Below are 27796 nucleotides of genomic sequence, written 5' to 3' on the forward strand. Positions count from 1 at the left end.
TTGGAACAGGTACGTCTAAATACTAGACATGGTGTCCACAACACACCCATGCACATCAAAAGCTAGACGCTAGTGTACTGAAATTGGACCCGTGTTTTTCAAAAGTTAGACGCTACTCCACTTTTTAAACGTCTTGTGAAGTTCATCAAATACATCAACATTTCATATTATTATTTAAGTATCCTATGCGTCAGTAACCGACTTGTCCAGACTGTATTGACATGGCTATTCAACAGGGCATTTTTAAAGTTATCGTGCTGGACATCGCTATGTCAAACGATAGAACAACAGTTGTACTTGTATCTTGTAAAAAATAATACAGAGGGGTTACCACTCTCACCCATGCATTTGTGATTCCACCCAAAAAATGAGTGGCAAACCAACTTTGAGTTTCATATTCCAATCCATATTTGGGTGAGAAAGTAGAAGCATGGGAGACTAGAAGGCCGTACATATAGAAGAAAAATAGTGATCTATCAATTTATTGGATATGAAAGTAATTTACACTATGATAACAATATTAAAGTACCACTGATGCAAGACAAAATTAATCTTATTAATTTTTGTTTAATTTATAAGGACGTATTGTTCAATTTTAATTTTAGGATTTATTTTTAGGGTGTTTAAATTTTTCTAGCGTTCTTTTAATATTTTTTGGATTTTTATGAGTTGTTTAGAAACCTACTTAAGAGTATTTCTGGAATATGTGTTTTATCAAGGGTAAAATTGTCATTACAAATTTTCTGTTTAAGTTAGGAGTTTTTGGGTCATTTTATTTATTGCATGGACATGAAGTCTCTTCTAACATTAAATTAAGGGCGGTCTTTTCATTTAGGCGTGAGGGAAATTCTAGATTTCTCCATCTTATTGCTTGTATTTGGCCTTAACTTCTTGTTGATTTTATTGTTTTCCTGAATTCCCTGTATCAACCATGGTCTTCAATCTGATGACTTATATGTCCATCATCACCCTAACTTTCAAAATGACTTACAAAGTTACTATATGCCCACTCTTGAAAGCACTCAACCGCATAGAACCAATAGCATACAAATTATGAGTGAAAAGTTTTTTCCAAGAGCAGCTCAGGAAGACAAGTACTTCAAGAAGATGTGTGTGCTTCCCATCAACCAAAAGACTGTGGTGGTGTGTACGAATAGTTCTTCCTGCAAACAGATTCTTTTATAAAGTTCAACACGCATGTACTCTTATCTTCCACATTTTTTAACGTCATTCTTCAAACAAATAGTAGTAAGTATGATAAGCAAATCCGCATTCAAATTATCGAACAAAACAAATCATCATCATCATCATTTTAGCCTTTTCCCAATTAATTGGGATCGGCTACATGAATCCTAGTTCTCCATTCTGCTCTATTAAAGGCCATATCCTCAATGAGGACATGAGTCCCCATATCTTTTTGGACTAATTCCAACCACATCCCCATATCTTCAAACAAAACAGATATGTGAATCTAATTAGTCCAAAGTACATAGCAAGTTAGCAACAAATTTTAAAATTGCGCATATGAGGTAGACCTTGACTTACATGGATCCTTTGAAAGACACGCCAGTGTCAACAGCATTCCACATAGTTAGGGATAAGAGACTAATTACTTGGGAACATTTTTTGCAGTGATAAATATGACTAATGTCAAAACTAGGCATGGCTATAATGAAGCATTTAGTGTCATTATAGATAGATGTGAATAATGCTTTTTTGCACAGTTAGTTTCAGAAGGAGATAAACATGAGATCATTTCCAAGATGCAAACGAATAAATCCATGGGTTGTCACCTTTAGAAAAAATTGTATAGATAGTGTTGGAGTTATATGGTCATTTAAAGGCCCTACGAGAATGTAATAAAATTTCATCATAGTGAAATGATTAACTCCAGTACTGGCAATGGTCCAAAGGGGCCAAAATTGGCAATATTGATGCCAAGACTCAAACTAGACTCGACAAGCTAGGCTAGGTTGAGTTCTAAAACCATGTAGCTCTCAGCATATGGCACAACCGTCAAGGTTTGTAGTGTTAACCCTTGATGAGATGCCAAGGGTGGTTGGCAAAGGGACTTCGCGATCCTTGTATGCGATTGGAGGGCTTCAGTGGACGAAGGTCAAAACCTCATTATGACCATCGCGAAGTATGTACATATAACCATCTTGGGAAGTGAACCCCATTGGGGGTTTGAAATGTACATGTGTTAAAGAGATAACCCCCATGCAAAAGTCTGTGTGACCTAGACTAGTCCCTAGAAGGGAACCTGTAATCCATGGACTAGGATTGCATTCTCTTCACCTATTGGTGGGCTTTGATAATCCAATCATAAACTATTGTAAGCATGGGAATTGTTGGGTCAATTTGAGAAAGTGAGTGTAGGACATAGTCGCTAGTAGAGATGGAGCGCCTCAATATATTCACATTATCCTTAACATAGTTAATGGTTTTAAATGATTAACTTCATATTAACTAAATTTTAGAATATTAAAATGAATTTTTAGAGTGCCATGTATATTTTATTTTATCAAAAAGAATTTTTCAAAGAGAAAATTTTGATTTTTCAGGGTTTCATAGATACATATGGAATTTAAACATTCTAAATGACTTCTAAAAATCATTTTATTAAATCTCAAATTTAAAAGAGAGCGTGGGGCCCAGTTTTGATAAGGACCCACCAAGTTGAGCCCATTTGATAGGGGCATGTGGCCCACAAGTAGGACATACGAGTGGCACGCCCCATAACTTCTTACTCTCTCACTCTCTCTCCCTCTCTCTCTCTCGCTCGTGGAAACTTGAGAAGAAAGTTCTCTAGAAGGTTGGAGAGAGAAAGGGATGATTGATTTCAAAATAGAAAGATTTGTAATTGATTTAAATTATATGACACTAATTGAAATTAAATGACACATTTTAATAAATTAGATTTTGATGGGATTAGGTTAAGGAAATGAGGGATAAAGATCTAGCAAATTTCTTTTAATCATGATGGTTAATCTAAGGAACCTATGGCTAAGATCTCAATACCCCCACGGCACCTTTGATCTACGGTTAAGATTAATCTCCATAAGGATGGAAAACCCTAGAACTCAAAACCCTAGTTTTGCACTATAAATAACCCCCCTGGGGATGAGATTAGACACACCTCAGGTATTGACCTCTCTCTCGCTCCCAAGGACAGGTACACCACTCTCTCTCTTCCTCTTCTCTTCTATTTTATTTTTTTCTCTCTTAGGCTTTAAAATAATAATAGTAGGGGGCACACCCTAGCCATAGAGGGGTGGCATGCCTAGCTATTGTGAGCCCTAGATTCCCTATCCCATGGTGTTTCATGCTCTCATATCTTGAGTAAAGGGTTTTGACTATGCTTTCCATGTAGTGAGGCTTAGTGGTAGACAGAAATCCCATGCGCCATGTTGGAGGAAATCCAATGTGGGGCGTACGAAGTCCTTGGAGGTAATCCTTGGCATTTATTTCGACTTTCATTTTTTTCTCAATCTTCTTGGATGTAATTTTGTTCTATGTAACGAAAGAAGTTTTCTAAGTGACAAGCAAGTAAGAATCCTCTTCTTGTGTTTTCATTTTCTTTGAATCAAAAGTAGTAATTATTGGACACTGACAAGTGGTATAGCCCATATAACAAAAGAAAAAGCGATAAATTTTAACTACAATACTTGGCTAGATCACATAGTCCACCTTTCAAATTGAAGCAAGCACTTCATGAAAGTCCCCAACGTTTAGAGGCGTGAACATTAGAAATGTTTTTCAACAAAGAGATAGCAATAACTCCATATTCTTTAGTTCAAAAAGATTAAGATCAGTATTGTGGCAGGATTTGAAATGTTGGCAAAAATCTCATAGAAGAAATGATTTGGGCTGTATGAGGTATCTTTTGGAACAAAGACACTGTTTGGCCAGCAAAGATTAGTCGACAAGAACATAAATGACATTCTTGGAAAGGCCACTCAAGCAGAAGGTTAAGTTACTGGCATATGAGCATAAGAGATACAACATGTAGTAGATAGCATATCATATTGTGGGATTACAGTCTCGTATACCAATTCATGATTTAGTAAGAAATAACTCATGTTGTCAACAAGCGCATCAGTGATCACCAAAATGTGTTTATCAACAGTTCATTGAATCATACAAAATTTCTGGAGCACACCAAGACAAGATTTGTTGCTCTATTGTTCCTCTAGATTTTTTTTTTTTTTTATGACAATCTATTCTTCCTCTAGAATTGGTAATGTGGTAGTGAGATAATTCAGTTAGATGTCTCAATCAGGGGACTTTGGGCAGTCATGACGCCCATTATGTCATCTTTTTCAACTTAGTTTCACAATTGTCACTGTTTCCTTACCTCACAATAACCATTGGCCTTCAGTGGAAGGTGATCACAATCGAGGGGTGTCATTCCATGAGATGCCACAAGGTTTTTCCTAGCCAGTACCATCATTATTTATGCTAAGAGGCCTTTTATGCTATAGCCTCCACCTATAAATGCATATCCGTATGTGTGGTGTATTGTGTATGTGTGAGGGATACTAGTTGGGGGAGAAAATTTAGTTGCATACCTGTTGGAATTATGGCCTTTAAAGGCCTTAAATTCAAGATATCCTTGCTTAGTTGGAGTAAATAAGTGAAGACGATTCTAGTGTTTAATGCATTGGAGCCCAGAATCATATACCCCGAGTAGGCAATGAGAAATACTTGTGGGAAAGAGATATTGCTTTTAAAGGTGGATCATATGCTTCGTGAATGATAGGTTGACCAGGGCTAAGAGAACCAAAAACAGATTGAAACCCGATACCTTAAGAGAAAGGGCCCTGTACAGGATGGTCATGACTCATAGAATATGAGTTTGTACCCTGACACGAGACCACCCTATGGCATGTGCACCCACAGTTGCACGGTAAGCCACTCTTCTAATGTGTGATACTGTGATCCAACTAGGAAGAGCTTGCGCACATGTATGTGCTTTTACAGGATCCATAAATGAGAATTTCCATGTTCTCAGGGGTGCACCTGTAATCTACTTACACTCGAGGATGAAGGGACAGTGATTAGGGTGACTTTGATAAGCCATATTATGCGTCCCTACTATAGACTGTGGAGCATAAACTTGTTAAGTCATTCCAAGAGAATGGACCATCATTACGAACTAGACCAGTGGAGGACTCCAGTAAATAGTTAACTGAATCGTGTACCGAGGGTGCAATTCTGGTTCAACGATTCCGGTTTGGAATCATTCCCAAGATGAAACACGGTTTCAGGACACGTTTCCAAGTTTTTCAATACGCATTCCAAATTATTATTTGAATCTCGATTCCTGAAAGCTTAGAAGCTAGATTCCATATCGCAGAATTTGCAATTCATAGTTGCAAAACAAACGTGTGGAACACGTTGATTCCAATTTTTTAGGAATCGTGAATCCATGTTGTTTGGAAGCTAGATACATATTGTCAAAAGGTGTGGTTCGTAGATGCATTAAACAATGTTTCGATCAACATTAAATCAAGTTCTAATGACACGTAATCAAGATTCAACTGCAAATGTTGAATGAAATACATTCACAAATTGTATGATGCCAGAGGAGCTCCAGGAACCCATTTTATGTTATCAAAGGAGTTCCAAGTACCCTTTCGCATCATATTACATTTTTGTATAAGATCAAATACCCATGGTTTGGGTCTTGGGATTGTGATGTTGTGAGAGCCAAAAAATCCTTAACAAAATTTTGAGATGAATCCATGTACAATAATATCTGCCAAGTTACCCAATAGATTTATCAATCTATAAATCACTTAGTGGGTGGCAGCCCACCTCCAAGGAAGACGTCTGGGTGGGAGACCAAACATATAGGAGTGCTGACAAAGATGTCAACCCACATAATACGGTTGCTTTTGGTAATTGTACTAAAAATATGGACTCCAGATTTCAAGCTTGTAAAAGATGTAAAATAGTAAATATTTTCTCGTAAAATACTTCTCTCATATACCAGAGGAGATTGGTGTGTGATTCCTGAATTGTGGAAATTTCAAATCCAAATTGATGGGGACAACAATTCCAATAATGTAGGAATCATGATTCTTATTTCATTGGATCGCGATTCCAGAAGCCATTGATCGGTGTGGGGTCATGTGCAATTCCCGATAGGTGGGAAACTCGATTTCAACATAATGGGATATTGATTCCTACAAATTGGAATCACAATTCCTTTTTTTTGGATCGCGATTCTGATTATTGGGAATCACACCTCCGGTGATTTTCATTGTACAGCCGGCAATTCCAAGATTAGGAATCATCTGGCACATGCGATTCTGCAATTCCTGAAGCAAATTGGAATCACAGGTGTTTCCAACAACTATATGCCAGTAACCTAGATTTCAAGCCTAGGGATCTCATTTACCAATTTTCCATTTTGTTTTGATGGCAAAATGAGTATTTATAATAGACAATGATTAATGAATTTTTGACAATTTTTAGAATTTTTTGAAATATTTTCAGAGCATAAAATGAGGTTTTTTGAATTTGTTTTAACAAAATTCCACTTGAGGACATCTAGTGGGGGCCCACATGCCACTCAAGTGGCCATAGAGCTGCCACATGGCACCCCATGGACCCACCTATGCCCAACATCACCATGATGTCAAACAATAAGGGGGTTGTCCTAGTTTGTCTTTTGAGTATTTGTTCAAAATAGTTTGTAATGTTTTGAATGAGATAAAAACTTTTTATAATTTAAGTGATTTCATTAGTCACATGTTTTGGCACACATGCGGGTTCATTCACATGTGGCTATGGTTTTGAGTATGCCATGAAATTTTGGCTTAAACCCTAATCCATGAGAGAATAAAGTTTTAAAATAGCTTTTCATGAGGCATCACCTCATTACATTAAGCCTATGTAAATCTTTTGATATGGCTTCATCCTATTGGATGAAAGAAAGATATTTAGCAAATTACATGAGAGGCATGCCCCTAACATTTCATTCTTTTGTTAATTTCAAAAGATCACCATGGGCACTTTTGAAATGGATAAATAGCATTTAATTTGGTAAAAGGACCCAATCTCGGGTTTTTCATGAGTGATAAGGGTGTGAAATATCATCATTTGATCTTGATGACTAGATAAGATGAATGGCTAAGATCAAAACTCTCTCACGTACTATGGATGATGAACATCAAGGGCCATGATCAATTCACTTAAAATGTCGCACTAGAAATTGCCGATAAATATCCCCCTTAGTCTCATATCCAGCACCCTTGAGACCCCATTTTGTGATTGATAAGAGAGAGAGTAAGAAGCTACACATCCCACCTATTTCCTCCTTGTTCCATTTTGATGAGTTAAAGTCACATGGCCATTAAAACTTCTTCCCTTGGTATCTAGGCTAATTGGTGTTCTAAACTAGAGGTCACTTCTACAGCTCTATTCCTTTCATTTCTAGAGTAATTTGTTCATCTTCTTCTTACTGTAAATCTCATTTTACAGTAAATCTTTTCATGCTTATGTGCTTGAGTATTCAAAAATCCCAAGTCCCTTGTAAAACTATGCATGTACACCATCACACGTGCAGATTTGGTCTAATACTTTGCACCTAGACATCATCTTTTTTTTATTTTCATTACCCGATTCTTTGAGATTTCTCCGAGAATTTTGAGCATATCAGTAAGCATTTGGTGCCCATTCAAGTACCATTCCATTGGCCCTTGGTCCTAGAGTATTTCTCTCATGAAACAACACTTATTTCCACAAGTTCATGGCCATATACACTCATATAGTTCAAGTTGATTATAGCGTACTTTTGCTCACTGTTTTGATCATTAAAATATCATCTCTCTCATTTTAAAGTTTCTCACTCATTTTAAAGTTTATGGCCATATATACTCATATAAGCTTCCATATTTGAGATCAGCCTAGGGGAGAGAATTATTTGGATTGGGTCCGAATCCACCCAAATCCAAATCCGGATCCGAATAGTATACATCGGATCCAAATCCGAATCCGATCGAATCCTGAATATTTGGATCTGAATCCGAATTCAAAATTATATACAATATCCGGATCCGGATTAATGTTAAGATTCAAAAAAGAAAAAAAAAAGTCACGATTACCCCCAAAGTCCTCATTGCATTACTAAAGATATTTTATTAGAATTTAGAATGTCTAAGCATCTATGAAACTTGCAAAAAGATATAAAAATAAAATAAAATAAAATAAAATAAAAATTAAAAAATAAAAACAAACAAACTTGCAAAAATAGACAAAATAGGAAAAAAACAGAAGAAATCCTAATAAATTTGCAAAACTTGCAAAAATGAAAACTTGCAAAAAGATAAAAACAAAACAAACTTGCAAAAATAGATAAAATAGAAATCATGATAAACTTGCAAAAATGAAATCTTGAATCACACCAAAGCAAAGGTTCGCTTTCAATAATATCTTAGAACTTATAAAATATCATTATAAATCTCTCCCAGAAACCAGCTTCTGCAACTTCTCCACCAAAAAACTATTCATACAAATCCAATACAAAAATTAGGAACTACTCAATTCTCTATCACAATCCATTAGATTTTTCAAGAAGAGAAACACATCTATCCCACCAACTTGACCAAAACTACATCTACAAAAGCTTTCCCAACAGAAGCAATCTCAGCAACTTCCAAAAAAACCATCCATGGAACCAGATGAAAATCCAAGAACTATACCGGATTACACTTGATTTATCAAAACTTCGAAGGACAATAAACTAACCTAGGTAGAACTCTGCCTCTATATTTTGAGACCGCCTTTGCTTAGAAAGCTTGGAAGCTGCTTTCACAGTGAAAAATCCAGCGAATTTCCATCCAAAATCCTTCTTCCTGCAACTTCTAGTGGCTGGAAAAGAGGCCAGAATTTGAGGTGAAGCAACACTTGACTCCATTATTATCAGAGGTGGGTTCTTGGGTTTGGAGTGGTGGGTTTTACCAGTTGAGAGAAGAAAGGTACAGAGAGGGGTTTTGCAGGACAGGACAGATGGGACGCCATTTGAGGAGGCTCTGAGAGGGGATGCCACAGAGAGTGGCTTCTATGTTGAAGTGGATAGGATGAAAGAGAAAGGAGCTCGCCATGGCTGGTTTGAGGAGACAAAGTGATGGAGGCACAGAAGAGGAGAGAGAAAATGAATGGTTTTACAAACCCTAATTTGGGAGTTTAGAGAGAAGTGAGGATCCAATCCCCACCCTTAATCTTTTATTAATAGACAGTGGGGATTAGCTCTTCCAAAATTTAAAATTATTATATATATGTAAATTATAAATTATTTATTTGTATATGTATAAAATAAAAATATACTATTTAAAAAAAATCGGGTCCGATCCAAATCGGATCCACCTGTACCTAGATCCCGGATCCAAATAAGATCCGAAATTTGGGTTTCGGATCCGGATCAGGTAAATTCTTAGCCTTGGATCAGCCCTTGTGATTTGAGCCATCCATGCCTTCATCAATTGGACAAAACTAAATCCCTAAAAGGTCTGCTTATGTGACCGGGGTACAATTTCCCACTATTGTTTTGCAGTTATTTGTTGTAACTTTGAGTTCATTAGTGTTTTATATCATCAAGAATTGATTATGTAAAGCTTGGATTCGGATTATGTGAAAGAGTGAAGTGTATATGCAGTCCATGTACAAGTATATGTATTAAATGGTGTAGTTTAATTCTACGAGTACAATGTATTTGTTTTTGTGGCTGTGACAGTGAGTAAAGCTGTACGTGAGAGAAGTGTTTGTAAAAATTTTAAGTGACAAGTGAAAGTGTTGGAAAAGGAGCACTCTAGACACTATACCACCTTCAATACCTTACTCAGGGGGTATGGAGTGATCACCACATCTCCTATGCCATTTTATTCGACTTAGTTTCACTGCTGACACTGTTTCTTTATATCACTTAACCTCTGGCCTTCGGCCGAAAATATTAAGCCTAACCATTTTGCATAGCCAGCTTTTCTAATGGTTGATCCACCGAGTATCTATCATTATATGTGCCACAACACCTTTTCTGCTGTAGCATCCACCTATAAATGCATGTGTACGTGAGTGGATCTATATTTAATCATCAAAACTATTAAAGCAGTTTATGTTACTGAAATCTTCCTTCTTCGTAACCATTGCTCTCATAACTTTCTTAGCAGCAAGACTATTATAGCAGTTTATATTTCCGAACTATTACTTCTGCATAACCATTGCTTTCATAAATTTCTTATCACACGATCTAAATAGCCTAACCACACTAGTTTTGGCTTCCCCATGTAAAATGACACAGAAAATATGATTCCAGCAAGACATCCCATCAATATAATTCTGATATGTTGACAGAGACTCATAATGTCAGAAATAGAGGCATTTTTACACAAGAAAGACTATATGAACCATTGATCCATGCAAATGGATGTTATCATGAGAACAGGCATCTTATGCAAGGGTGACAAACAAAGTATATGTACCCCATGTGTGACTGGCAAAGCAACATGTATTCAAAACTCTCTAACAATACGTACCCAATGCATAACTGGCAAAGCAACATGCATCCATAACTATATGCCAATATCTCATATTGATACTTCATTGTATCACATCAATTAATCGGTTCTTTGATAATGTTACTCACCACCTTACATAGTTTGGGACCTCAATATTGAAGGTAATTAACAAACACAGGCTACAGAACATTTGTTATAACCACAAATAATTCATAACCATTCATTATGTAGCATCATTGGGTAAACTTGTAAAGTTCCATCAATCATCAAGGATAGTAGCATCACTACTTACCCATTAGTTCTACAGATCAGAAACAGTTCTAACACTAGCCACCATGGACAAGCCCCAAAAATAACATCCTAGCATGACTAACAAGTAAACTGATGAATAAAAAAGGCTATCAAGCAATTATTCACCTTTGATATTTCAGCATAGCTCTATAAAGAGCAACGAAAATGCAAGTGCTTCCATCTATTTCCTGCACCACAATGACTGGGAGTGAGTCATGCCCCAATCAGCAAGCCACTGCAGAAAACCAATAGGATGCTTGACGCTAACTGAAAACCCACATTTATGATTCAAATGATTTTGAAAATATATTACTGTAATAAACGCATATGACAGGATGTGTCACGCATCTGATTTAACCTGGTCCGATTTCCTAAATTAGTATGATTACATCTGGATTTTCGAGTTAAGCTGTATACATCTATCAAACTTCTATGCTTCAACTTGCCCAGCCAAAAAAATGGTGGGTGCAAATTATTCTATTTTATATTCCACTTCTGAGATTTTCCCATTCAGGTTTTTAGGTAATATCAAGTTTTATGAGATTTAATCACAATCATATTACACGTTACCAAAAGAAATGTTCAATTGAGGATTAGCATTGCTAAAGCAAGATACTACCACTTGTCTCAAAAAAAGGAAGATACTACCAAGGTGTTGATCTTCCATCACAATAACAAATGGAGCATGCTACCAGCATAAAACTAAGTTGAACAAAAGTTGAGCTCCAATAAGTAGCGCTTCAATAGTTAATTGCTTTAAACATACTAATTATATAAATTAAACTAGAAAATCTTTTACTTAGTGAAAATTAGCAGGTTTTAAGCTCACAACTTCAAGGCTGCAACATCAAGTGCCATCTCAGTTAAGCTACGAGCTTGAACCCATTATAGTGACACAATCACTAATTTACCACAGCAATACAAAGCAAGTTCACCGTTTATATTTTATAGCAACTTCTTTAAAAGAAAAAAGGATTTACATCTTGCTCCCTCCTTACATGGTACTTATAAACGAAAGGAGGGGGAAAGACAAAAGATTAAATCTTCAAGAGAAGCCCAAAGATAGGAAATCAGGGAAAGTGATGCAGGAAAAATTATTCTTATTTGAAATTTTTGATTAATTTCAAATGATGTATATTTAAATTTCAATTGTAAGGTTATTATCAGTTATTTTTAATTGCTTCTATTTGCTAGACCCGTTAGGGACTTTCTAGGCATTTTACTTATAGTTTGGATCATTTATTTTAAGTAAGTTCTAAGTTAGGACTGATTTAGTCATTCTTATTTAAACAAGGGGCATTATGGACTTTTATGTTTAAGCTACGACACATGGGTCAATTTTTTATTTGTGTGGACATTATTGTTTTTTTAACATTAAAGAAGAATACGAAAGTGGTGTGGGGAGCTAGAGGCTCATGCATGTGATTCTATTTCAGGAAAAAGAAAGAAAAAACCCCAAGCTTTTGAAACCCTAGCTTGGTGAAGGAAGAAACACAAGGTTTCTTCTAATTATTGCTTGTGTTTGGCCTAAATTGCTGTTGTTTTTCCATTCTCTTTCAATTTTCCTACATTAATTTCATAATAAAGCAGGGATTCTTGAGCAACAAGGGGAGAAATCTTTGGTTAAGTCTAGAGTTTTCTGATTTCACCCAAGAATTTGTTACTTTTTGCCCAGGGTTTACTGCTTTCAGCGTTTGCTAAATTCAGCCAATGGTTTGCTAATTTTTGCCTAGGTTTGTGATTTCGGCAAACTTATGTCAGCAAGAAAGAGTCATGGTCTTTCATAGACCAACCTTGAGATGCTAGAGATGAAGAGATTGAGGATCATCTCAAGAGGCAGGTTCAGCAGCTTACACAACAACTTGCAGGCATCAATCATGGGCAAGACGGTGAGCTATCCGCCCCAGAAGATGTCAAGACAGCCCTTTTCACCATTGTGCTCCGTATGTAGAGTTTAGCGAAGAGGAGAGTGATAGAAGACCTAGATGAGGAAAGCATCACTCTAGAGTTTTAATTTAAAAGTGAACATTTCTGATTTTGACAGGCCCAATTTGACTCACAACTGAGGGTCGCCTAGGAGGGGCCAACCTTGGCGCTGGCCCGGCCCTTGTGCCCATAAGGCCAGGCCGGGATGAAAACAAATAAAGAAAAAGTAAAAGTAAAAAAAAAAAAAAAAAGGGAGAGAGGGTTTGGTCAGGCCACATCAGGCCGACATTGGCTTTAGCTCGGCCCTACTTTTTTAATTTTTTAGGGCTGAGCTGCCCAACCCATTGCTAGCCCTACTCATGACCAGGGGGTTCATCTTGCTGCTTGTGAGTACAATTTTGTTCTTGGTATTGAGGAGCCTGACCATGAAGAATCTTTATTTTCATCAAATCCTTTCCAAAATCAGCAAGATATATTGGGCTTAGCCGCCTATCTTCGACACATATTCAAATGTACAACAAGATCTCTTAGGAGATCCAAACTACAAGAAGGTTCAAGATGAAGATCTCAACGATATTGAAGAGGTCGAGCGTTCAAGAGATTTAGGGCATTGGAATAAAAGAGTAGTGCAATGGACTCATAAAATGCAATTGTGAACCTGGATTCAGAGAGTAACTAAATAGATATCGACTGTCAAAAAAGTCCCTAAAGGGCAAAAAATTGAGTTTGAAGTCTTCCACATAATTTTTAATACGAGCTCAAAGGATAGCCGTAATTGTTAAGTTGTATCGATTCCTCAATAGAAAAATCAAGATCCATTTCATAAGGATTTCTTCTTAAGACAAATAATCTTTGAGCGAACAAAGAAGAAGAAGAAGGTGGTTTTGATGTTGATATCATCTTAGCACACTTAAAAACTCAAGGAAAAGTTTTCTCTAACCAAGGGAATTTGATGTAGGACAAAAATGTTCTTATTTTAAATTTTTATTTAATTTCAAAAGATGTATATTTAATTTGAAATCCTAAAAGAAACAGTGGAACTGAAGAAATTCTAAAATTAGTCGTTCGTATTTACACAAGTGTCATTATGGATTTTTGTCCTTAAGTTGGGACATATGGGTCAATTTATTATTTGTATGGACAATTGTTATCTTTTGAACATTAAAAAAAAACAAAGTGGTGTGTGAGGGGGCTAGAGGCTAATTCAGGTGATTCTATTTCCCAAAAAAAAAAATAAGGAAAGAAAAAGCCCCAGGCTTTTGAAATCCTAGCTGGGTTAGCGAAGAAATCCTAGGTTTCTTCTAATTATCGCTTGTGTTCAGCCTGAGCTACTACTGTTTTTCTGTTCTCTTTCAATTTCCCTACATCAGAAAGGCAGGATTTAGGCAGGATGGGCGCCTAGATCCAATCACTTCCCCACTTTTACAGTAAAATGGATTAGGATATAGTTAAGATTTGAAATGTCAAACACGATGTTTGCTGACAGGTAATTAACAACATTAAATAAATCAAAGAACAAATTTCGCAATGTGGCATACAGAAAAACAAGAATATATAGCATATAACTTTCAAAGCGCTACACAATTCTTAAGATTCAGGAATCTATAGTCATTATTACCACAAGGAAAGGATACTAACCTCATCACTAGGATAGAGAAATGTTGAGGGCTTCAAATTATGATAATCTTTCAAGCAGTCCGTAGGCTTGAATCCTAAAAGAAACAGTGGAACTGAAGAAATTCTTTTTACTTCAGACAGTTCCTCAAGGGAGAACCTTACAATCTCACTGCAATTCAACAAATTAAAATAAAACAATCAGAGTAGATACCCAAATAGTAGTGTATGCCAAAGCAAAGAATTAAGCTTCAATATGGCAAGACAACAACTCAGCACATACAAGAAATTTGGGTATGCCAAAGCAAAGAATTAAGCATCAATATGGCAAAACAACAACTCAGCACATACAAGAAAAGAAACCCATCCCAGAAATAAGTATCTCACATCGAAAAAACACAAATGTCGACATCCAAGCCAAAACCCATTAATTCCATGCTAAGTTAACAAAGAGTAACATCTTCCTGACATGCTAGGATTAACACAAGATGAAGCAAGGTGAAAACACATATCACAATGTAGTCAATAAACTAATAAGACCAAGAACTCGATCTTAAACTTTACTTTGACTTTGGTTACAGCAGTTACAAGCTCTCAAGCAGCACCTTATATTTTGACATATATGCCATTCAATAGAACTACAAAATCCTACATTCATTTAAATTTTATAGGAGCAGTATTATAGAATGAACAGCATCCTGAAGCATTTTTATAATCTAGCTCAATGAAAGAGTATGTCAATGAATATGCAGAGAAACACATTAAGGGAGAAATCTAGCTCCTTCAAAGTATGGGAAAGAGCATAGACGTAGAACTACAAATAAATGAGAGAATGCCTGGGCTGCGATATATCGCATATGTGGCCCTAGGACACTTTTTTAGAGTAAATCTTATTTGTAAAATTTCCATATAGGAAGGCTTTGGCCACCTCCAGAGCCCACTGTTTCCATATCTTTAGTCCTTCAAAGTAGGGGAAAGAGCATTGAAGTAGAACTGCCAATAAAAGAGAGAATGTCTGGGCTACATTATATCACATATGTGGGCCCTAGGACACTTGTTTGGAGTAAATCTTAGTAGTAAAACTTCCATATAGGAAGGCTTTGGCCACATCCAGAAAGCCCATGGTTTCCGTATCTTTAGAACAAATTCAACTTGGTAAGATGGACCACTATTATTACCATGTTGAGTATGCCTCACCTTGAGAGTGAAAGGAAACAACCAGTGAAATATGTCAAGAGCATAAGCCTCAACAAAACCCAACCAAAAAGTCAGAACATGATACATTAGGACCAATGCACAAGAAGATTCATCTAGTAAACTAGCCCTCAAGTCAAGTGATGCCCAACTGCCAAGCAGAAAAACCAGACGGGTTTCCCACCCAATAATCTGTAAGCACCTACATGTACAGATACTCACTTTTTATGTAAATGAAAACGTTCCATTGGTTCCTGAAGCAAAGTCCCAGTGTCCGCACATATAAAGGACCTTTCTGACTGTACAAAGAAATAGAAAAAAACAATTATGACACTCCATGCGATTTATAATACCATAATAAAGAACCTTGGAGTAAACTAACAGATATCCGGCTTAAGAACTGTGTTAACAATCACTTGACATTTGTTTCCCACTTGAACCAAAAAAACTAGGAACCACTAATAAGCACAATATTTAATAGTTACAGAGACCATGTGATTGCTGGTAGCATTGGACGATTCTACGAAAGTGAATACCTTTAACTGTGTATTGCTTACAGAATCAAGCCAAGTAATTACCCCTACAAAAGAGCATGATGCAGATTATTACTTATTTAAGCAACGAATTCATAAAAGCCATGCTTTATTACAAAAGAAACAACTAGTTAACTACAGTATACCAGGACTTGTTGGACGAATCAAAGCATAAGAATTCAATTCAATCCACATGTCATCGTGTATCAAGAAGGCCATCCTCCGGATTACACGCTTTTTAAAAATTCTTTTCTTCAACTGATCCACCATGTCTTCAATTCTAAAGTCAAAAAATTGTCAGAACAGAAAATCAAATTGAAAATAACATCTCGTTTCCTCGTCGAAATGGACAGGGAATGATTTTACAAATTTGGCCACAAGAAGGCAGTTGAAAATGCAGGACTAAGGGAGAAGACAAACTGAGGGAGATTAACTGTGAGGCATGAAATCTAATCAAATAATTTAATTCTTAAGCAAAAATCATATCAAGAATTTTAAAAAGAGCATATGCATATTGAATAGTAGTGAATGACGTAAGTATCCATTTGCTAAACAAGGATGGCATGGCATTAAACAATAGCCAAATAATTAAATTGCATCATTCTATTTAAGATGCTAAAGCATGGAATCATTTTCCATATATATCATTATATGGAAAATGATTCCATGCTTCAGCTGGAGCACGCTGCAGCCTGCTCCAGTTAGAGTATCCACCATTCAATCATGGTCGGACTATAGAGATTTGACAACAGAGAGCAAAAGACTGCCAGCACACTTTAACTGCCAAGAGGAACTGACCATATGCACAGTCTGCCCATCCATCAAACTCCACCAACCAACTACACAGTGGATACTCTACCTATAACTAATCCACAGTATGCTCTAGCAAGACCATAATTCACACTCCCAATCTGTACTGATGTTAGTAAGGGCATACTTTTCTGCTGCCAATGGCAAGAATTCTGATAGCTCTTCACCTTCCAAACCCAGCAGTTCCTATATATTTAAGAATATATCAGACCGATTGCTGCTAATGAACCTACTTTTTCTTTGTATGGTTTGATTGTGTGCTATGCCAAACCATGGATTGGTGCTGTTGTGGCAGCATTTTAACGTGAAAGACCATTCATGGTTGAATAGCCCCTTTAGGTGCCACTTTTAGAACCCAATTAGGTATTGGCACCACTCCTAAAAAGCCGCTGTTTGGTAAGCTAGATGAAAACTGAAAGAAACAATTTTCATCCAACGCACAAAATGCCATACATTTTTCACAGCTAACCAAACTTTGACCAGTGAGTCACATCCAATCTATGAAATGAACCAAATTATAAAAATAATGCTTCCAGTAAAGTAATGCTAAAGCATGTAAAACAAACATACGGCGTAAAATTTATATGTATTGAATTCTGTCCCTGGCCTACACATGGGGAAAAGCTCAATTGAGATGCTTAGGTCTTGCACATCCTACAAAAAAAGGGAATATTAATACAAAGTAAAATCAACTACATCATAGTTGCTTGATAAGAAAAACATATGAACGTAAGCAACAATAATATGGTTTATCCTAGTACTTTTGCCCGTTGAAGTGTTGTCCTTATCATATCAGATTTGGTGGCCCCATCCACATGTCGAAAAGGATCATCTTCATTCGTAAATAGAAGTATTCGCTTATCAACATTCTTGGAAGATCTGAAAGAAAAATCATAAAATAAGCGAAAGACAAATTTGAGCACAAAGTTTGACTTGAAAAGCTAAGCATGCTACAAACTTAATACTAGCAATTTTACCCTCTGCGCAAAAGGCCTTGTGAAACCCAAATTGCGTTGTAGAGCGAATTCTCTCTGGTCATGGGAATAATTCCATTGCGACTTCCAATTTTTGTAAGGAACTTCTCTGTTATACGCGAAAGAAGTTCACAGAATACATATAAATACCTCACCGCAAACAAATTTCATTTTGAATGACAAAGAACCTGTATAGTCAAACAGTTAATAAACTCCCTTAACTATGCAATTGATCACAGCATCTTGCTCTTGATACAATTAGAGCAAAACAAAATTCAATAAGTGCGATAAACCACAATGACATGCATCAAAAAACATACAAAATGCATGGAGATGAACCTTTGACGGTACTAAAGTTTTCTACATTTGAGAAGGAAGAGTAGAAGTGCATGTAAAGAAATCAAAATGTTGGTTGGTAGAAATTTTGATATTCATTCAATCAACAAAAGATCTACAGCGGTTAATCTCAATTTGTGGAAAATTTTGCTCTTAAGAACAACACAACCGTAAGATTATGGTGAGCTTCTAACAATAAGGAAGTGCCTTCAATGCCTTCAGAGTTCTGAATAACAAATCCAAACCCTAACACTAACATATAAATCATACTTTAAAACCTTCACGAGCAACATATCTAGTTTAGAGTCGACAGACCATAATGTTCACGAAAGTATTTACTCGAATAGTCCATGTCTCTGTGTATCCCCAAATGCTACCACTGATACGATGAGGGAGAAACTTCTTCAATACATCCAATAAGCCATTCACTTATTGTTTATAAATGAAAGTAGAAGGCTAAAAAAGGGTAAGGGGCAGCCCAAAAGGACATGGTTGGAAGTATTCAAAAAACATATGCGGATTTGTAGCCTCTCTAATTGGGAAAAGGCTCTGATGATGATGAGAATCGTTACAGTATGCCTTATCCATCAGCCCAATTTCAAGTCAACGCAATATATTATACGTTGCATAAGATAAAATAATGCATCCAACACATTGATACACATTTATACCAAATCATACTGCATAATAACAGATTTTGTTTACATTTTTTTTAAATTTATTCCATGTAGAAATGTTTGCAATTTTATTTGTTTAGCTTTAGCTTGCTTATGTCCTATCCAGCCTTCTTTATAACTTAACTTTGTCTCTAGACTTCCCAACCAAGATTAGTTTACATTTTTCTTTCTTTTGTGTGTTTTTTTTTAGCCTGATTTGTAGATTAGTCTAGATTTGTCATTCAAAACTGCTAAATGTATTTGACAATTATAAGTGGAACCAGAAGCAATTCTACCTAGCACTATATCATAGATATTGGGAATGGGAGAGACAAGAGCACGGGGACCGGGAACGGGGTGCAGAGCAAGGTAAGCTCGAAGTTCCGTGGTAGGGGGAACAAGGTTTGTACATGGTCAGGTAAAGTGATCGAGATCCTTGACTTTCAGGGAGCATATTTCATATCTGCACAGGAGCGAATTCCTTACTGAATGGGATCGCGCGCCGCCGTGATTAAGATCAAGGTTCCTGAAGTTCAATTATCCACTGTATTGTAATTTGGGAGTGAATTCCATTGAACAATATGCTTAAGTTTTATCAAACTCATAAACTCAAGTAAAGAAACATGTCCTTGAAATTCTCTTTGACATTTTCTTATCATGGGTAGGTTGTTACCATACAATGATAGTTTGGGACGTTCTGCATCCCCTCTGACTTCACTCAAAGAGAGACTAGCATGCAAGATTTTTTGTATTTAGATGATAATGCACCATTGACATGTTGTATAACACACATCTTTTTCATCTTAATTTGTTCGTTGAGCTATTGAGAAAATGTTCATCACACACCCTGATAAGAACAATTTTTTTTATATGTTAATGGTTGGAATGGAGGGTGATAAAAACAATTACTTATGCAAAAATCGTTTTTTTGAGAATTAGTAATGTGGGTCCCTTACAAAAATTACACACTTACCTACATTGGTCTGCCTATGTACACACACGTAGTCATTTTTGACACCAATCGGTTGGAATGAATGACTCCTAGTTGAATATCGATTGATGATTACATTTAAGAATATTGCGATAGATTGTTTCCAAAAAAGAAATGTCGTGATAGCTATGCTCTCCTTTGCAAAATAAGAAAAAAGAAAAGATATTGCCATATATAAGTCCCAATAGCTAACCTCCATCAAAGATTTTTTTTTTGGGTAGATACCTCCATCAAAGATTGCTAGAGTCTAATGACATATACACGAGAGAGACCTCATGTTTCCAAGCATACATGTAATTCCATCACCCTAAGGCAACTCCATGAGTGGCTCGATTTTGTTGACCAACACTCAAGCAATAGAAGTCCTACAAAAGGTGGACATAACCCAATGAACTAGCCCCAAGGTCGCTAATCGTGTTGACTGCAACCTCATTGAGTCATTCCTCAATAGAATCGCAACACAACTAACAATAGTATCTCCTTTCAACTTCTTTCTTCTCTCTTCTTACCTTCTTTTGTTGCCTTTCTTTGAAACTAGGAACAAATCACGATTCACAAGATGTGTAAAATTCTAAACTATAAAATACGTAGGAAACCATGGCATTTAGAAAGTTTGTAGGTCACAAAAAATGGAGATCCACACTCCATTATATAAGAATCAAAAAATGTGTCAATGAAACTCACTATCAACGTAAAGGATACTTGATTCCAAGATGGAGGAATCGTGGTTACACTTACTCATGGAACCATAATATTTGGCGTAGGGATCTGGATCCCAGTAACATGGGATCGACAACTCCAATTCCCTGATCGAAATCCTGAATATGAAGGAATCACCTAGAATCGAGATCTCATATCTCAAAGCGCAAGATCAAGCATCTGCAGCGAAAACAAGCCCCTCCTTAGAAGATCTCGGTAACTATGAATTCTAATAGGTTTGCAGTCATACATAATATATTTCCTTTCATCAGCCTAACTAGTGATTCTTTGCTTTGGCATATGGATAGGATCATTCTCCTTGTGAGAATATAAATATGTTGGTTACAATCAATATGTGCATGGGTCTTTCACCGGTAAACCCCACAAGGTCATGTCAAAGTTGTCGTATTGACAAAAAACAGGTTTTAAAGTTTTCAACTAACACATTTCAAAAAAAGGTATCCTGATAGAGGTTTGGAAGTGCATGTGAGAGATTGGCACATTCTAACTGACCACAACAAGATTTTATGGAACAAAGAAAATGGCTGAAGAATAGAGAGAAAAATAATATGGTACTTATTTACAAGAACAAATGAGACATAGAAAACCGAACCAAATATTAAAGGACCAAAATTATACAACACACTATGAAGTTATGTGAGACAGTGATTGAGCAACGTCTAAGACATGACACGAATGTATCAGAAAATATGTTTGGCTTTATGCTAGGGAAGTCGATAATTGAAGATATTTTCCTACATAGGCTTAAAAACTTTAGGGAGACAAAAAGAGACCTCCACATGATCTTTATTGATTTATAAAAAGCATACCATAGGGTACCAAGAGAGTTGATTTGGACGGAGCTAGAAAAGAAAGGAGTCTTTAAAGGATATATTGACGTGGTTAGAAATATATAAGAGGGAGCGCTAACTAGTATGAGGATAACAAGTGGAGAGACACATGAGTTTCATTGACAATAGACCTACATCAAGGGTCAGTATTGAGCCCATCTCTTTATCTTGATTATGGACGAGTTAACTAGGCACCTACAGGATGACATATAGTGGTGTATGTTGTTCGTGGATGACGTAGTTTTGATTGATGAGACCAGAGGCAGTATCAACAAAAAGTTCGAACTTGGAGGGAGGCTCTAGATTCTACAAGTTCTCAAATTAGCAGGGCTAAGATAGAATATATGGAAAGCAAGTTTAATAATAATGAGTAAAAATTTAAGATTGATGACATAAAAATACCTAAAAGAGATTACTTTCAATCTTGGGTCGATAATCCATGAGAGTGGAGAGATTGAAAACGATGTCGCGCATAGAATTACAGCTAGGTGGGCAGAATGAAGATGTTTATCCGGAGTTTTGTGTGATTGCCACAAACTGAAGCGAGAAGTTTTATAGGACGGTTGTAAGACTAGCCATGCTTTAGAGGTCAAGAAACAACATATCCATAGGATGAGTTTAGCTGGAATGAAGATATCGAGATGGATGAATGGCAAGACAAGAAAGGATATAATTCGAAATGAAATATATACGAGGGAACTTAGGGGCAGCTCCAATAGGCGATAAGATGAGAGAATCAGACTTAGGTGAGCTGATCATATGAGCATAGACCTAATACAACAACGGTTAAGACGCGCGGTTTGGCACAAATGGAAGGATCTAAAAGGCCAAGGGGAAGAAGCCCAAAAAGACATGGATGAAAATAGTGAGAAAAGATATAATGGCTTATGGTCTGACTGAGGGCATGACCCTTGACAAAACAAAATGGCGAAATAGGATTCGTACAGCCGACCCCAAATAGTTAGTATAAGACTCAAATGATCATGATGATATTGACAATTTTGTTAAAAAATAAAATAACCTAACATGAATAAACACAAGAAGAATATTACATTTGTTCCATTATGATGTATGGGACTAGTTCTTCTTCATAAATTGAATCTGTTTACTTTTGCATTCTCTTAATGGTTCTTTTGAGAAATATGAGTTTACAACTTTACATGTTGGTGAAAAGGAAAAGATGTTGCAGTCAAATTTATGTCCTTCACATATAGTTCACCCTTCATATTAAACAGGAAAGCCAATTAAAATACTTGCTTCAAATCAGTGGCAATTTAGATCAACAATCACCGATCTGAATTGGGAATAGCCCAAGATTGTCTGTTTCTTAAACAGAATCAATCATTTACAGTAATATAATTTATACTATGGATAAAATTTACTTCAAAACTAAGAGATTGTTGGTGGTTAGCTCGCACAGGCCTCAAACAAAACGTCCATAATTCGAAGCCTTGAACATGCCCTTTCTCACATAAATAGCTTTTCTTAAGGCCTTAAGAAAAAGAGATGAGCTTTTAGGAATTGAACCTTGACATTTCAATAGACATCCACAAGTTACAATGAATACAACATTGTAGACTTTATGTTTATAAAATGTAAATTATATAATATATAAGTTACTTTTTATTTTTTCCTTTATTATGTTTGATTGCTAATCCGCATAACCGATCCGGTTTGGGATCCACGGGTGTGCGATCCAACCCACTGATTTGCTTTTAAAACATTGACTTGATTATGTAGGAGAATGTGCATCAAATATTTCCTTATGGTTTTCTTAACTTCAAAAGCACTAATTAAGTATTGCATAGTAACTACAATAAACGAAGTTACGAAAAGAGGCAACTATTTTGCAGAAGTTTAACATGTTATGACAATCAATACGCATCTTATTAAAGGTTTTAGATAAAGCTATATACCATGTAATATTGTTTGTTTTCTTTTTAATATGTGCATGTGATATTGTTATTATACTAGAACCATACTAATCAAGAATAGTTTTACTTCAAAGGTCAGAACACCCTCATAAAATCACTTGAGAGATGTGATTGCATGTCTAAATGCATATCAACTCCACTCTAAACCTTTGGGCTCCATATTTTTTTCTCTAAAATAGGCTTCAAGACTCAAGGGACAAAAACATTTTGAGGTACAGTATATGGAACTTGTAGTGTCCCACAAGTCAAATTCATGAAGTGCTTTTTTTTAATAATTTTTAATTTTTTCTAGAAGAAGCTAAACTCATTAAGTGTTAATCTACCTTCCTCTCAAACTATGATATGCTTCAAAATGGATGTTGTATCCATGTCAAGTATTTTAAAAGCACATGTAAAATACAAGAATCTATGGTCAAGTCATGTCCCTAACAATACCTTTGCATCATAGCTCTAAAATGTAAATCTGCAATAGGGGGACAAGAAAACTCGAATGAATAGTTGCCACTAGATGCCATATGACCTCCTTATCTTCCTTCTTCTTGTTGGGGTTGTGTGGCCAACTAAAAGCCTTATGAGAGCATGTAATAAAAATATTATAGTAAAATATTAGCTCCAGTGAGAATGTGGTCCACTTTGGACTATGAGGCACTACTAGTGCCACGATTCATCTGAGCTTTGACTAGCTATGGCTCATGTGATGTCTAAAACCTGTGCTCCTGGGCATTATGTAAGCACAAATTCGATGTAGGGTTATCCTTTGATGAGGTCGGAATTGCGCCCAAGACAGTTTTGCCAGGGGACATAATGAGACCCATGTGGGTGATGGATGGTCAAAGAGGACAAGGGCCTAAACCCTCATCATTACCATCACACGATATGTATACTAAATAGTCGTCCGGGAAGCAGCCCTTTTGGATAAGGGTGTGTAACGTGTACATGTGCAGAAGAGATAACTCCCTACAACAATGGACTATGTTGGAAGGACCCATTAAGCATGGTGTTGAAATGGGGCCAGGACTTGTCCTGAAGAAGGGACCTGTAATCCATGGATTAAGATCATGTCTTCTTCAGTTATGAATCCTTGCAAAGGGCTGTGCGTCATGGGAACTATTGATTCAATTTGAGAAGGTACAGTGAGATACAGTCTCTAAAAAGATGGAGTCCTTTGTATATTTATTGTAAACATAACTTTATAGATCTTATTTCCATCAAATCTCTTTGGAAAAGTTTTAATATGTTTAAATTATTTTAGATAATTACAAATAAATTCCAAACCTCTTTGATTATTTTATGTTATTGAAATATGATTTTTAAATAAAGAAAAATGAATTTTTGGATTTATTTTAATCAAAGAGAAAAATAAATTATTTAATGACTATTTAAAAATTATTTTATTATCTAAAAATTAATTTTAATATATTGAGGGCCCATTGGATTTTATTGAGCCCACCAATTTGTGGGGCGTGGGGCCCATATAGCCACCCATGTGGTGGGATGCCCCACCTCCTCGTATTCTTTCCTAAATTGGTTGCATCTGATGAAGCTACATAATTGACTTGAGAATTTTCGAAAAGTGTAGAGTACAGATTTTAATTGATTTCAAAAAGGAAAGCGTAAAAATTAATTGATTTTTATTTATTATTTTCTCTACATAATATTTTGACGGGAATGGAGTTATGAAAACTAAGGGATAATGGTTCCACCTCATTCTTTTAATCATGATGGCTAATCTAAAGAATGAATGGATGAGATCTCTTCATCTCATAGGCCTCCGACATCAAAGGTCAAGATTATGTCTCACAAAGATGGTAAAACCATAACCCTAGAAACGTTAGCTTTTATTCCATATAAACTAGCTATGGGGGGCTCATTCTTTACACATCTCATCTCACATCTCTCTGTCTCTCTCTTTAAGACTAAGGGGTGGCATGTCCCTCTCTTATCTCTCTTTATTTGTCTCTCTCTAAGTTAGGGCTTAGGAAATATAAGAAACCATAAGGGGTGACATGCCCAAGTCACAACAACCTAGCCTTCTAGTTTTAGCTTTATGCTCATGTATTGAGAATTGATATAGGTTATCTCATGTCATGCTCTCTGCTGGTTTTGCATAGGCTTCCCAAATCGTAAGACAAGTTCTTGAACCTAAATCCCATGTGCCATTGGTGGAGGAGATCCGATGTAGGGTGTACTAAGGCCTTAGGGGTAACATGAGGCAAGGTATATGATAATTTTCTGGTTTATGCTCTTTTGATTTAATTATATCCTTTATGTAATTTTCAGATCAATGTTGTGAATGTAGTTTTGTTTTAATGGCATGCAAGTGAGAGTCCTTGGTGTTTTATTTTGTTTCACAGATTATTTTCAAACACTTGTGGGCGATTAGAGTGGTAATACAAAATAAAAGATAAAAAAAAATTAATCGGTATTGACTTACCCGATCACATAGTAGAACACCTTTCCCTTCTCAAGTTCAAACAAGGTGTGCTCTTCGCAAACAGAACATCATGTTATGTTCTAACAGTCTCAAAAGCATCTCCCATTCCCCATGCTTGTTGCAGCAAAGGCGGTAAGATTCATGCATGGAAGATCACCTCAAATTGTCCTTCCTTATGTATTTGTTACGTACAATAAACGAGTATGTTCATGTAAGTTGCCCAAAGGCTAGTTACCAGAATCTCCAACTTGGCGGCAGTCCCAAATCCCAGCGCAGGATCTTGGATGGATCTTGCTCACATATGGAGGAAACATGAACCCAATCCCTTAGGGATCAATCAATATAATTCACACCCATATTAGATAGATTTTTTTTTGAGTAAACATGTCTTAAATGCACATCAGTCAAAAATGAAGGTAATTATGATGCAAAATCATTTTGTGCATTGTCCAAAGGGAAAAGTGATGCTTTAATACATATCTATCATAAGAAAAGTATTTTATGCATGCCAATCAAAAGATGTCTTCAAACTAGCAACAATTGGTGAAAAAGAAGTCTTCAAACTAGCAAAAATAAGAGGGAGGAAGTATAGATATCTATATCATATTAAATGCATTAAGAGAAGAGGATCATAGTAAAGGACAATAAGGTCAATGAAAGGTGGAAAACTTATTTTCAAAAATTGTTAAATGACGACCACTATCAAAGCGCATCATGAATCTTTGACATAAATGAGGCTAAGGTCATAAATAAACGTGTAGGATAAAGACGTCTGAAGTGAAAGAAACTTTGAGAAAAATGAATATAAGAAAGGCTTTAGGATCCCAATAGTGGTTTACAAGTATATGGGAGAGACTGGAATATTCTGGTTAACCAAGCTCTTCAATAAGATTTTGAGAATAAAGAAACTACAAGACAAATGGAGACAAAGTATTATAGTACCTATTTACAAGAACAAAGGAGAAATACAAATCTATACGAACTATCGATGGATCAAACTTATGAGTCACACTATGAAGTTTTCAAAAAGAGTGATTGAGCAACGACTAAGAGTCTACGACTAAAAAAGAGTGAATCTAAAAATCAGTTAGATTTTACGCCAGGAAGGTCAACAGTTGATGTTATATTCCTACTTAGGCAATTGATTGAAAAGTTTAGGGAGAAGAGAAAATATCTCCATATTATCTTTATAAAAATTTGGTGGGTGCTGGACAAGACAAGAGTATTTAGATGATATATTGACATGGTGCGAGATATGTATGAGAGAACGATAATTAGGACAATTGATAGAGAGACAAGCAAGTTTTCACTGACAATAGGACTACATCAGGGATCAATGTTGAGCCCACATCTCATTGTTTTGGTTATGGACAACTTAACTAGGCATCTATAGGATGAGGTACGGTGGTGTTTGTTGTTTGTAGATGACATGGCTTTGATAGATGAGCCTAGAGATAGTGTCAATATAAAGTTAGAACTTTGGAGGGATGCTTTAGAATCTACAAGCTTTAAAATTATCAGGAATAAGACAGAATATATAGAATGCAAGTTTAATAATGGAAGTAGAAACGAGCAATCAATTACGAATGATAGCCAAGAAGTAAAAGAGATTATTTTTGATATCTTGAGTCAAATTTCCATTAGAATAGAGAGATTAAGGAAAATGACGCACATAGAATTAGAGTTGAGAGGACGAGGTGGAGATATGCTTCTGAAGTCCTATGTGATTGTCGCATACCAATAAAACTGAAGAGAAAGTTCTATAAGAAGGTTGTAGAATTAGACATGTTATATGGAGCAAAATGTTGCGAGATTAAGAAACAACATAATCATTGAATGAGTGTAGTTGAGATGAGGATGTCGCGATGGATGAGTGGCAAGACAAGGAGTAGAATACGGATTGAATACATCCACGGGAACTTGGGGGGTCGAATTGGCAATAAGATGAGGGAAAATAGAATTAGATGGTTTACCAATATGCAGTATCGACCTAGAACGGCGCTGGTTTGGACTTTGGAGGGGCGATTTGG

The 27796-nt window shown here is 36.2% G+C and overlaps 1 protein-coding gene across 6 annotated transcripts in view; it reads right to left on the reverse strand.

Annotated features, from left to right (window-relative positions):
• Positions 1 to 27796, reverse strand: part of KU70 (ATP-dependent DNA helicase 2 subunit Ku70-like protein) — a 49357-nt gene that overhangs the window by 9032 nt on the left and 12529 nt on the right. For 3 of the 6 annotated variants that reach the window (XR_016058242.1, XM_020670922.2, XM_006850196.4), the window contains exons 5-13: positions 17869 to 17974; positions 17653 to 17770; positions 17462 to 17545; positions 17019 to 17077; positions 16228 to 16361; positions 16085 to 16128; positions 15771 to 15847; positions 14379 to 14526; positions 10941 to 11002 (exon numbers count right to left, since the gene is read on the reverse strand). Coding sequence is in view for 3 of the 6 variants with exons in the window: in XM_020670922.2 (XP_020526581.1) it covers positions 10941 to 11002; positions 14379 to 14526; positions 15771 to 15847; positions 16085 to 16128; positions 16228 to 16361; positions 17019 to 17077; positions 17462 to 17545; positions 17653 to 17770; positions 17869 to 17974 (832 nt within the window). In the remaining 3 variants the exon portion in view is untranslated. Of the gene's footprint in view, positions 1 to 10940; positions 11050 to 14378; positions 14527 to 15770; positions 15848 to 16084; positions 16129 to 16227; positions 16362 to 17018; positions 17078 to 17461; positions 17546 to 17652; positions 17771 to 17868; positions 17975 to 25766; positions 26092 to 27796 lie in introns of those variants that run through there. The other 3 variants (XR_016058244.1, XR_016058243.1, XM_088870460.1) reach the window with 2 other exon arrangements.

Source organism: Amborella trichopoda, chromosome 6 (genome assembly GCF_054954075.1).
Source record: "Amborella trichopoda isolate Santa Cruz 75 chromosome 6, AtrichopodaSantaCruz75HAP2 v2.0, whole genome shotgun sequence".
Classification (NCBI taxonomy): domain Eukaryota; kingdom Viridiplantae; phylum Streptophyta; class Magnoliopsida; order Amborellales; family Amborellaceae; genus Amborella; species Amborella trichopoda.